This window comes from Drosophila elegans, unplaced genomic scaffold (genome assembly GCF_018152505.1).
Source record: "Drosophila elegans isolate 14027-0461.03 unplaced genomic scaffold, ASM1815250v1 contig_149, whole genome shotgun sequence".
Lineage (NCBI taxonomy): Eukaryota > Metazoa > Arthropoda > Insecta > Diptera > Drosophilidae > Drosophila > Drosophila elegans.
Window position 1 is genome coordinate 2137074 of NW_024545513.1, and position 12964 is coordinate 2150037.

General features: G+C 35.3%; 2 protein-coding genes across 3 annotated transcripts; one reads left to right on the forward strand and one right to left on the reverse strand.

Annotated features, from left to right (window-relative positions):
* The first annotated feature begins 1987 nt into the window (after nt 1-1987).
* Nucleotides 1988-4190, forward strand: LOC108137338 (serine protease easter). The gene is made up of 3 exons (XM_017258974.2): nt 1988-2165; nt 2234-2382; nt 2989-4190. The coding sequence occupies exons 1-3, from the start codon at nt 2093-2095 to the stop codon at nt 4003-4005; spliced, it is 1239 nt and encodes a 412-aa protein (XP_017114463.1). The 5' UTR covers nt 1988-2092; the 3' UTR covers nt 4006-4190.
* Nucleotides 4191-5552: 1362 nt separating this feature from the next.
* Nucleotides 5553-10701, reverse strand: LOC108137239. 2 transcript variants are annotated; one of them, XM_017258819.2, is made up of 2 exons: nt 10331-10697; nt 5553-6300 (listed from the first exon to the last, which is right to left on the reverse strand). In XM_017258819.2, exons 1-2 carry the CDS (start codon nt 10548-10550, stop codon nt 6065-6067), a joined length of 456 nt encoding a protein of 151 aa, XP_017114308.1. In that variant the 5' UTR covers nt 10551-10697; the 3' UTR covers nt 5553-6064. The 2 variants fall into 2 exon arrangements, with proteins under 2 accessions (XP_017114308.1, XP_017114307.1); XM_017258818.2 differs by lacking the exon at nt 5553-6300 and adding an exon at nt 10038-10227 and having other exon boundaries at nt 10331-10701.
* Between the last annotated feature and the right edge of the window lie 2263 nt (nt 10702-12964).

Sequence of the window (12964 nt, forward strand, 5' to 3'; positions counted from 1 at the left end):
TTACTGTTGACCATGCAGCTGCAGCATTTCAAAATTCGTATCCTGCGTGCGGACATATCGCCCCGGTTTTTCCCCTTTTTTCACCGCTTTTCCTCCGCTTTTCCCCTCTTTTCCCACACAGATTTTCATGGCTGGCACAGTTTGAGCCTTGAATATTTTGCATTTATGCAAAAGGCAGCACAAAAACGGAGATTCTAATGGAAGACGCAGGCCAAGGCGCCATCTGCCATGCCCACTGGGCAAAAAGTTGCAACTTTGTGTTGCGTGCGGTTTTTGCAGTGACATTTTCGTAGATTTCGCTTCGGACCTTAAAGGGGAAAATTTGAGACTTGAAATAAATTACATATATATAAAAATATATTTTTTTGAATTTATTTTGGCAACCAGTTAGCAGGATACTTGAGTATGCCCGCTCAGCCAAAAGCGAAAGTCTACAAAAAAATCTTTTCCCATAAAATAATAATCTCTTGGGACTCAAAACCGCAGCCACATTATTAATTGCCCATTTTGTTACGCATCCAAATAGGTAATAAGTGGATATTGCCTAGATTCGATACTGGGTTTTGCATCCATATCGGGGTTTCTCCCTAAAATCTTCCGGGGAAATGCGGTGACTTGGGAAAACCAGAGTAAGAGACTCCCGCCGAGTTATCAGTAAGTCATGAATGGCTTAAGCAAATAATATACAAAATAGTAGTAGGAAAAAGTGGAAATACTAGTTGATAAAAAAGAAGGTAACAATAAATCAACAAAACATATGCATAACTGTTTTTCTCTTTCACAATAAATCAATACAATATATGCATAAAGGCTTTTTTAATAATAGGTTTATATTATGTTTAAACTAAATATCATTTGAAACTTAATAACGTTTTTTATTTATTTTGGGTCTATAAGAAAACTAGTAATAAACAAAATAGAAATACGTTTAAAGAAAATTTAATTTCAATAAATTGTACTTTTATACAATTAAGATATTTATGTTTAATATTAGTATTAGTATTAGTATTATTATTGCACGGATTTTTTTTTAATTTGTATTTTTAATTTTATTAATTATTCATAATAGGTATTTTACATTTGTAGAAGCAAGCCGATTTTTCTTTTGTTCTATTACTTTTAAACTTTTTGTTGAATTTTTGTTTGACTTTGTTCTTTATATATTTTTATTTATATGAAATTAAGTTACATATAATTAAGTGTAAGTAAATCGAATTTTATTTTGTTTTAGTTCGTTTAATATTTATGTTGACTTCTTTTTTGATTTAGTTCTTGAAATATTTTTTTTGAGCTTCTATATTTAGACCTTTTTTTATTTTAAGTCAATAAACACTAGTTTATTAAATTCAACATATGTATGTCTTATATAGTTGAGTTTTTTTTTTTTTGATCTTCTACTTAACCCTTTTTGTATATTACCTAGATCAATAAAACGTAATGTAATTCAGTCAACATATTTATGTCCTATATAATTAGATATAACTTATATACCGTATAAGCTAACCAAATTTTCTGCTGATTCAGTGCGTTTAATACTTTTGTTCAGTTTTCGTTTGGACTTAGTTCTTGAAATATACTTTATTGAGCCCCTCTATGCAACCTTCTTATCAATCGATGGAATTGCATTTATTTTTAAAATATTCCCCCAGAGAATCGAATCACTCTCTGTTTCCCAGCTTTGCGGCCTGATAACTGCTTGCGATTCCAATCGCAAACAAGTGGAGAGATGTGTTGTGTTGTGTGTGTGTTTTTTTGGATTTAACGGCAGGCGAATAATTGCGAGTGTTTTATTTTTATTGAGCGGCGACTGGAAGAGCGACTGGAAGGCAACGGGTTTTCCCGCTTCACGGCAATCATTGAGAATCGATCGATCGAGCGATCGAGCGATCGAATGATCGTGTAATCAATGCAGCTGGAAAAGCCAAGCTCCCCGAGTCTCCGAGATTCTTTTCATAAATCCGAGGGTCGCGATGCGAGGCCGTCGTTTGCCGTTTGCCAGAGATCAGTTGATTGCCAGCCACCGGGGACTCGAGACACTTCGCCAGCGACTCGAGAATCAATCAGAGCGTTGAATAGCATTTGATCTGGGAAAATGGCAAAATTGCAGCTCTTGTTTACAACCCTTTTGCTGGCCTTTTTGTGCTCTGAGGCCCAGCAATTTGGCAGTGAGTTGGCTTAAGATCAAATCAAAACTGTAGAGTTCTCCCTTAAATAGAAACCCCTAATTTTCCAGAAGCCATCATGCATTTCGGCAACTGCAACTCGGCGGAATTCGGCAGAGGCACCTGTATCGAGAAAAAGGACTGCGACTTCTACGCCGTGGATAAACTCACGGATTTTGCCAGCAAACAACAGTGTTTCTCCCGCCAGCGACCAGATCTGGTAAGTATATAACATATACTATAAAGTACCAGATATATAGTATTTCCCAGCAAACACGTTCCCCACCATCAACCAGTTTTCACGCTCCGTGGGGATCTTCTTCATCTGCCATATGCTAATTACTACATTGCCAACTTACTGATTAATTATAATTTATTAGCCTCACGTTTATGGAACACACATACTTCTCTTCTAGTAATTATTATTTTGCCACCCTTTGTCTACACGTTCAAGTAACTTACACGTTATTTTCAAGCACTTATCAATAAGTAGACAATGTTAGAAATGGGAGAAAGATTTCTTTTCATAAAATTCTAGCTAGCTTACGAATTTTCTTCTGTTTCAGTTCGTTTAATATTTTTATTGACTTCTTTTTTGATTTGGTTCTTTAAATATTTTCTTTTAACTTCTATATTTAACCTTTAGTTGTTTATATCAATAAGTTGTACTTTATTAAATTCAACACATTTATGTCTTAAATGAATTTTCTTCTGTTTCAAATATTTAAATACTTTTGTTCAGTTTTCTTTTTGATTTAGCTTACATATTTTAATTTTATTTAGCTTCAGCAACTTATCAACCCACTTCCCCTAATTTCGCCACCAGGTTTGCTGTCCCCGCGAGACGAACATCATACCGCCACTGGGTCCTCGGATCGCGAATGACACCACCGCCGGTGGGGTGAACACCAGCTCCAGCACCCATATTGTGCCCAGCACCAGTACGCCGTTGAGACTGGTGGCCCGGACCACGCCACGCCCACCCACGGGCGTGGATCAACTGCCCCAGCATCCGTACTGCGGATCGGCCTTCTCGTTCCGCGTGGTGGGTGGCGTGAACACGGGCCTCTTTGAGTTTCCCTGGACCACGCTGCTAGAGTATGAACTGCTGGGCGGTGGCAAGGACTTTGCCTGCGGGGCCTCCTTCATAGCGCAGCGATGGCTCCTCACGGCGGCCCATTGTATACAAACGCCGGGCAGGAATCTCACGGCGGCAGTGTTGGGCGAATGGAACCAGGACACGGATCCGGACTGCGAGAATAACCTGAGTGGCGTGAGGGAATGTGCTCCACCGCACATTCGCGTGACCATAGATCGCATTCTGCCACACGCGCAGTACTCAGATAAGACCTATGTGAATGACATAGCTTTGCTGCGATTGTCGCGTCCTGTGAACTGGCTGCAAATGCAATACTTAGAACCCGTTTGCCTGCCGCCACAAAGAGGCAAGTTGGCCAATCGACTAGTAGGCTCAGCTGCCGATGTTTCGGGCTGGGGCAGAACGGAGTCGAGTGGCAGCAGCAAGATCAAGAGGAAGGCCATGCTGCATGTTCAGCCGCAGGATCAGTGCCAGGAGGCCTTCCTCAAGGAGTCCAAGATCGAGCTGACGGACAACCAGATGTGTGCTGGCGGTGAAATCGGCGTGGATTCGTGCAGCGGCGATTCCGGTGGACCACTCACCGTGGAGGCCAACACCCCGAGGGGCAATCGATATGTCTACCTGGCCGGAGTGGTCTCCTTTGGTCGGGATCACTGTGGCACGGCCCTCTTTTCGGGGGTCTACACTCGGGTCAGCAGCTACATGGACTGGATCGAGGACACCATCAGGGCCAACCGCGTTTGAGCAAGCGATTACACACCCATATTGTGACATTCGAGGACATTAAAACGAATTTTTTTCATATTTATTATAATTTTTTGTATTTAAATCGCATTGTGGAGAAAGAACCCTAAATGATATTACCATTTGATAAACACCAATATGAGATGAAATCTAAACAATAAATTTTCAATATTGAAATACATTAATTCACCCAGAGAATATATATATATATGCAAATATATTAAAATTTGCTTTATTTTTGCGCAGCAAAGTTAGTGTAGCAAAACATGCTCCTCTAAATCAAAACAAAATTAATTCAGAATTTAAATGAAATCTAAAATTATTTATTTTATAATGTTTTAATGGCATGGGATAAATTCTCTCTTATAAATCTTGAAATATTTTACAATTATATCGAGTATAAATAACTGTTTCTCTTTTATAAAAAGAAAAACAAATATATACTGCAAAATAATGGTATAGCAAAAATGCACTCAAATGCTAAATCAACTTTAATAAATTTATTAATTCATTTATGTTACTTAAACATTATGGGGTTTTTGTAATATTGTAAAATAGCTAATTTGATTCTTTTTATCATGCAGAAGTACAGAAAAATTCTATTACATTTGATTGATGCCCTTGCGACTCCCTTACAAATTTGCAGACAATGACGTTCTATATAGTACAAACTACGCCTATTGGCAACAGTGCGTATGAAATGGTTAGGCAGCTACCTAAGGTATTTCCCCGTTGCGGTTTTCCCTCTCTTTTTATTTGTCTGGCTTGTGGGTCGTCACATCACTGACGTCACTGATTTCCGGCGTGCAATTTGCTAAGCATGTCCACACAATCTCGATTTCTGTTTCAGATTAAACTGTTTACTCATGACACCAAAAGGCTTAAAATGATGGTGAGCTATGCAGGTTCATTTCTCTGAGAAAAACCGCATTCTGTTTCTCTAGATTTTGTAGATTTGTTAGATTCTTAGTACAATGCAGCTTATCTAACTAGTACAAATCAAACAGAAGCAAATGCAACGTTTGGTTGGGTCTAAAAATATAAAAATATTCCTTTAAAAAAATGGTATTTCTTTCTTTTGCTACTGATCTTTAAATATTTCATACCATTACTAAGTAAATAGCTAAATGAATGTGTGGTCTACAATTCATAGTGAATCATTGGAATAACGCCCTGTTTTAGAAATGATAAACCAGTCATCTATGGAACTTCTTTTTTATATGACTTGTCATCTTTGGTATGTTCTCTTAAATACTTTTAACTTTGAGAGTTTAGTTAGACACTAATTAGGTTAATAATAATTTGATTTTGTTATCCTACAGTTGAATAACTTCTTAATTTTTTAGCTTAATGCTAATATTGATTTACTTGTTGTTTCAATTAATTTGATTGCATAATTTTTACTTAGTTATAATAATTCTTTGGTAATTTAGAGAAGCACTTTGACACACTTAGTTAGACGAAACGAATTTGTTCTTGTTAGCATACAGTTTATTAACATTGATTAAGCAAAACAAAAACAGTATTTTTTAGCATTCCAATTGATTTAATTGCATATTTTTTTATTTGTTAATTTATGCAACTTGACGCTCATATTGATTTTTTATGTTCTTGCATGGATTTGATTGCATATTTGAGCCATGTTTGACAATTATTTAGTTTTGTTAATTCATAATCAACAATTTATCTGATTGTCTTACATTTTTGGGCAGGTCTAGAATACTTACGTTTCTCTGGCTCACAAAATATTCCAATTTATTGCAAATACCATGTCATTCTACTTTTTGTATAAATATCTATTTCAGGCCAAAGCAAACATTGGTGGTAATAATAGGTTTAAGCAAACATTGGGGTAATTCTTTTTTTATCTTTAGCGACAACAGTATATTACTTATCATTATTACCAGCTACAAAATAAATAATGTAATAAATACTTCGACGGTCACATTGTGACGCAACTACGACTAAAATAAGTTAGCTTACGGACTAGTTTGGAAAAAACAAATAAAAAAAAAGAGTAAATATAGGCGGGGAGATTGTTCCGGCAAATTGCGGACTTTTAGTTGCTGCGTCCGAAGATCACGGCCCGGCGACACCGATCCCGATGGTCCCTCATTTTTCCCGCCGGACAAGGCCGTGTCAGTTTCCGGGACACGAGGAGCTGTCCGGTGAGTGTCCGGCTGTGTGGACTGTAGAAGACCAGGCGCCGCGCTTCCGTCGTCGACGAACTGCGGGCCAAGATCATTGTGAGCACGACAAAGGTCAGGATCAGCAGGCGATGGAGTTGCATTTTTACTTGGTATTTATCGCTGATTTTTGTAACTGGATCTATTCCGTTCTGGTTGTATTTTGCGTAAGTTCGATCCGCTGCGAGTCGCTTTTATGACTGCGCCCGCTCTCCGGTGTTGTGCCCGCCGATATTCAACGTCGATAGCCAAAGACGGCGACCGCCGGCCCGCAAATCGATAAGATAAGCCCCCAAAGGCATTCCGCTGGCACGCGATAAGATATTACCCATGTACTGCACAAAAATGTATGCACTGACATAAAAATTGAATAGTCAAAACTAACTATTAAAATGCTAATTTTATACACAATATTTAAATTAAATATTTAATTATAAAACAATATATATAAATATAAGATTTGTAATAGTTCCTATTTTAATTAAATGCATTTTATTCAAGTTAAGTTATTTTTAATAATTTTTTAATAATATATAAAATGAAAAACTTAATTGAATAGTCAAAATATATATCGAACTATTAAAACCAAAATTGTATATGTAATATTTAAATTAAATATTAAATTATAAAAAAATATATATAAATATAAGATTTGAAATGGTTCCTATATGAATTAAATGCATTTTAATCAAGTTAAGTTATTTTTATAATACAAAACATGAAAAATTCAATTTAAACTTTTTTTTTTTAAAGATACATGTTCATTAACGATTTTGTGAAATTAAAAAATAAAAAAAATTTAAGAGCTCGGCTTTAATGGCGTAATTTCTGGAAGTTCCTATGAAAAAATGTATCTGCGGGTTAACTGCATTAGAAATAAACAATAAAAAATATGTGTTTTAGTTAAGACTATAAACAAAATTTAACTATAAAAGTAAATTATAATTATAATTTTCACAAAAAATGCTAAATTTGTTAAATATTTCTCGACGGTTTTGTACCAGTGTACAATGTGCCCATTGTCTGTGGGTCGTCCCTGGATCGCCCCCACATTAAAGTACTCCGATTCCATTGGCTGCTATTTTCGATCCTCGTAATGACGAAAGCGCGCTGGAATTTACGAGTGTAGTAGAATTCCACTGTCGTGCGTCGATGCGACAGCCCCGTTTAGCCAGAAGTCAGCAGAAGAGGGCACCTCGTCACCGGGTGGATCACTGACCAGCCCACTTATCTCATGACGCCCCATCCGGTCGCCAGCTGTCATATATCTTCTATATAGTCCCTGCCCAAGTCAGCCCGAAAATATGCACTGTTACCCACTCGAGAATGGTGTAGAATTAAGAAACTCGACTTGTCGAAAGCAGGGAATTCAGAGTCAAATAATTCGCAAAATATATAAAATCGAATAGCACTCACAGTCAAAAAATGCGAAAATTGGCCATAAACTCAGTTTTTGAAAAAATGCGTTTTAAAATTCGATTTTTGAATTAAAACAAAATATTTGTCTCTCAATCTTCGAAGATGGACAGTATAGGTTGCCAGCTTTACAAAACACTACGTTTATGGCTATGCCTTTTATTTTGGCCAAGTTACAACAAAAAAAAAAATTTGGAAATTTTTATGATTTACATATCTCCAAAAACCCAGAAAAATATATCTTTAAATCGGTTTTTATATCAAAACTCAGGGAAGTAATGGTCAAAGGATGGAATGTCATACACCGTTGAATTCGTAATAAAATTCGTAATAAAATCGAATGACATTCACAGTTAATGATGATGTACCCCCTTACAAAAAAGTCAGAAATTTGGATATAAACAAATTCTTCAAAAAACGTTTTTCAAAATTCGGTTTTTTTGTCAAAACTAAATTTATTGTTTTCAATCGAACAGCATATGGATGGCATAGGTTGCCAGTTGTTCAAAATAGCAACTCTTTTGACTTAGGGTCTTATTTTGGAAAAGTTACAACAAAAAGACTCTTCAGAAATAATTTTGTTTGAAAAATCGCCAAAAATCCCAAAAAACACATTAAAAACTTGGTTTTTGTGTCAAAACCCTGGGATACAATGGTCAAATGTTGGAATGTCATACACCGTTGAATTCGAAATAAAATTTCCAATCGAATGGCATTCACAGTTAAAATGTTTTCAGATTGTCAAATTTCTGCAAAAAATGATGATGTACCCCCTTACAAAAAAGTCTGAAATTTGGACATAAATGCATTTTTTAGGTTTACACCACTAATCCAGCACATCTTGAGCGCTTGTGAAATCGGAACTTCATTCAGTAATTGAGTCCAACGTCGCTGACATGTCGATAAGCGATTTGATGAATCTGAATCGAATCCGAATCATCTGATTAGATGCCAATTTCATTCCAGCCCCTCCGCCAATTGCTACGTCAGGGCAGGTACAAAGTTTGCCAATATGTATTGGCCGACATGTAATACATAAATATTTCCCAATCTTTGCGAGCAGTTTGGCACATTCGAGTGATCGATATATGGATACACCCATTATTGCTCTGACGCATAAAAAAATTCGCTTACTCGCAGTGAATGAAAGAGGGATTAGGAGAATTGATGGGGCTGAATTTGGTTATCAAAGTTTAGCAAAAAACATGTATTCCATGACTTGCATTTTAAGAAAAAATGTTAATTGATTTGAAAGTGAATAGGTTAACTAAAATATGGTAACATCCTCAAACTTATGATGTAAACATTTTAATATTGTTTTTATAAAATGAAGGCTACTTAAAATTGCTAACTTATTTTTGCTGTTGATCAACAGCGAAAACAAAATGAGGGCAATTATAATAATAAGATTGCTAAATATTTAAAAGGGTTTTACTTTTATTATTTATTGGCTCAATATTGTGTAACTTTATTGCTAAGTTAGTTAAAAAATTAGTATTTTGTAACTCCATTTGATGTAAATTTATTAATAGTTTAGTATATAATATATAATAATATTTAGTTTGAAATAAACTTGTTTATTTTAGCTTTATTTTATTAAAAAGAAAAAATTATTTAGTTTTTATTTATTTTTTTATTTTTTATCTATATTAATAAGTTATTTAAATATATGTATAAATTAAAACAGTCTGACTTCTTTCTGGGATCATTGGCTTAAAACCAATTAGCTAGAAATATAACCAAATGAACGACATCTACCTATCTAAAACAACAATTAAAATTCACTACCTGATATAATCAAGCTTAGAATACGGTAACAGCGATATTAATTAAAGCGAAAAGAGTCATAGGCCACCACCTGTTGCAGGTGATACCGATTAATGCCCGATAATTGCGTTTGCGTCCAGTCGGCATTATAATTGTTAAATGAAATATTTCCGATTCCACTCGAGGAGCTGATATCATAAACGCTATTATAGAAATCCCCAGCGGAGAACATATTTAAATGATAAGAAACACCGAAAAAAATAGTAAATGGAATAGTAAAAATAAGTAAATTAATATTGACTTCAAAATTTTATATTTACAATTAAATATTAAATTATAATATTAAATAGAAGGTTAAATATCATATTTTAATAAAAAAATATTTGAATTTATGTGGAAATTATTTGATTGCATTTTATTTAAGTTAAAAACGCTTTCTATTTAAATTTAAGGTATTTAAATCAACTGCTAAAATGTCAAATACAATAAATTTATATATTTATATAAAATCACTTAAAACCGCAATGCATGAAATATAAATTAATTGAGTACAAAATATTTGGATTTCATATGTTTTTTTTATTATTGCACTACCAAAATTCCGCATTGCAGCGCGACCTTCAATGGAATGCAGCTTAAAACTAATTAAAATGTACACTCGAATTCAACAGTGGGTGGCTTGGTGTTTATTATTATTATTATTAGTATTAGAATGTATAGCGTGCGAGGCAGATAAATAGCATAAATAAATAGGGTTTTTTGTTGAGAGAGTGCCGAGATTCGTTCGATGATGATGGTTGATTCTTCACTTCGGATCAGCATGGATCACTTTCGATTCAGCAGCGCACGCCATCTGCAAGAGACAGATATGAATTGTTATGTTATAGCACTGCCGTGGAGGTGACCCACTCGGTGTATACGTAATGCGTATACGTGATGGTAACGTGGTATAGTACCTGCATTGTAGGCAATGATGCGCCGGCAATTGCCGCGATGATCGATCATGTGGCACTGGGGGCATGCCTTCTCCATGCCATGTGTGGCCAGAATCTGGCCGCGATGGATGCCATTCGGTTTCAGGAAGATCACGCGACGGGATTCACTGGGCGTGGGTGCACAGAACACGATCACGGCCCAAAAACACAACGAATAAAGCAGCAGCTGGTGCATCGACATCTTCACACTCTCTTTTCTATATATTATATATTATAAGGGCGCGATTTGACAAAAAAAAGTAAGTTGAGCTAAGCAAGTGGCTTGCTCCAGTGCCGGCAGTTAACTGATTTTATACGAGTTTGGGGTAGCACTTCTTAACTACTCTCCATCGCGTTGATAAATAGCCCGGCCACAGGGTGCTCTCGCCTTTCTTGGGCCCCAAAAAGAGCCATGGATTCCCCCCCAAAGGCGACTCATCACCCTGTTTCTGAATCTTATCTTGCCCTGCCGTTTGCAATCTGTGTGTAGTAATTGAGTGGCCCAGCCAGCACACTGATTTCGATTCCCGCCCGATGCCAATGGAAAGTCGCTCGGTTGCCGACCGAATGGGTTTTGTATCGTTGTCAGTATTTGTATCGGTGTCTACTACAGAGCCACTCATCACCCAGAACCCAAAATACAAAACCCGGACCCGATAATATCATCATCGTTGAGCCCCATTGCATTTGCATAGGACGTGGCCACCCAATTCATAGGGAAATTGGAGGAAGGGTTCTTTGCTGCAGATAGAACAGGGGATTTTTCGACGATTTTCTCAGAAGTTCATATGATTTTACCTCAAACTACCCTATCTAGAAATTTAAAAACATTAAACTCACAAGAAGCGTAGGAAAATAAGTTCATAATAAAACTAATAACGCAAACAACAGGATACAAATAATTTATTTGTTGCATTTAATGTAATATATGTAATATATATATAAATATATATTTGCGTAGACCAAAAATAAAACAAACTTATAGTAGTGATGCAATATCAAGAGGTCAAAAACAAACCTCTAAGGCAAAGGAAAACTTTTATTTTAATTTATCTTTATATTTAGTTAACAATGAACATGGTTAGGTTTAAATAACTTTGATATTGTTTTAGTTTGTCAAGAAAAATTGAAACTGTTTATAATTCTATAAAATTCACTTTTCAAAATACTGCAGTAAATCATTTTTAAGAAATTTAAGAGAAATAATCATGTATTATTATTATTAATATTTTTAATATTGAAAAACTTTATAAATTAAAAAATTAACAGATTTATTTTTGAATATTTTTGAAAAATAATATACCTATGATAAATGTATGAGCTTCATGAAAACAAAAAACAACTAATTTCAAAAGTTGCTTAGAAGCAAGCTTAAAAAACTTATACTTTCATGTGTAAATGAATTATTAATAAGTTTTCAGAATAATTTAAGGATATAAAACTTTAAAACTATAAAACTAAATATTTATCAATAAACTCCAAGAATTTTTATAATGGTTATAATAAAATGTTTTAAAACAGAATACTGTACGAATTATAATATTGATGAGTGATTAAAACAATTAAAGTATCTAATCTAACTAAATAAAAAGCCCCTGCTTCAACTAGTTAGATTAACACAGAGCAAAACCTATCACAAACTCTCCGAAAAACGTAAGAAACCGAACTGAAATAGATAACCCTACTATATATTTTTAGAGCTGAGTAAGACGTGGGTTAATTGGCCTGTGCTCCCCATAGTTTTTGTATTTTTGGGTGAGTTGTGAGTTAGTGATAATCAGATAGCAGATAGAGCGTTATGAACTTTGACAAATGGATCCAGGGCAGGCACCATATTTTTCAATGAGCCATTCGAAATTCCGTGTAAAATTTGCTGGCCAATTTTGGCCAATCATCGGCGCTTTTTGGAATATGTGGGGAGTGGGCTTTGGCTTTGATCACGCGACTGCCCATTGAGTGTTTAATGTTTAATGGCAATTACGGAGCGTACAACGTCACAGATCTTGAACACTTACCCTGCTTATCGCACACAAGCGCTGAAAATTCCCGAAAATGTGACAGAATAAGGGTCTTGGAAGACATTATAAATATATCGCGCTGAGTCAGAAGCTTTCCTCGACACATTGTTATCTCTTTTGGCGGCTCTTGTATTCCGTATCTAGTATCTTGTATCTTGTCGCTCATGAAATGTATATTGTATCTGCGGTATCTGCAGAAACTGAAACCAAAAGCCCAGTATTTCATCATACTCTTCGTGAACGGCGACACGTGATGTGACGTAGTTTCGATTTCATGACGAGGCGCAAGGGTTAATGTGCACCAAATGTATCTGGGGTTTTCTGGATCTTATTCTTATCAATTTTCTGAGAAAATAGAATGGAACTAATAACAGTACAGTACAGTACAGTAATTGCTTTACGTAAATCAAAAATTTCTGTTCGAAACCGTTCAACAAATTAATTAAAATTTACTTAAAGATGTGAATATATTCATGAAATGGGCCGATGGCAAGTGGCTAACTATTTTGCATTTAATTTTACAGCATGTTTGGAAATAGGAAATTATGAATGCGTAGAAATTGTTATCTTGGATGAAAAGGTTATTAAAAATATAAAT

Coding starts and splice junctions, on each gene's coding strand:
- LOC108137239 (XM_017258819.2), bottom strand. CDS start 10,550: ATGTCGATGCACCAGCTGCTGCTTTATTCGTTGTGTTTTTGGGCCGTG. Junction 6,301..10,330: donor CATCATTGCCTACAATGCAG/GTACTATACCAC, acceptor ATAAATACCAAG/TAAAAATGCAACTCCATCGC.
- LOC108137338 (XM_017258974.2), top strand. CDS start 2,093: ATGGCAAAATTGCAGCTCTTGTTTACAACCCTTTTGCTGGCCTTTTTG. Junction 2,166..2,233: donor TGAGGCCCAGCAATTTGGCA/GTGAGTTGGCTT, acceptor CTAATTTTCCAG/AAGCCATCATGCATTTCGGC. Junction 2,383..2,988: donor CCCGCCAGCGACCAGATCTG/GTAAGTATATAA, acceptor TTTCGCCACCAG/GTTTGCTGTCCCCGCGAGAC.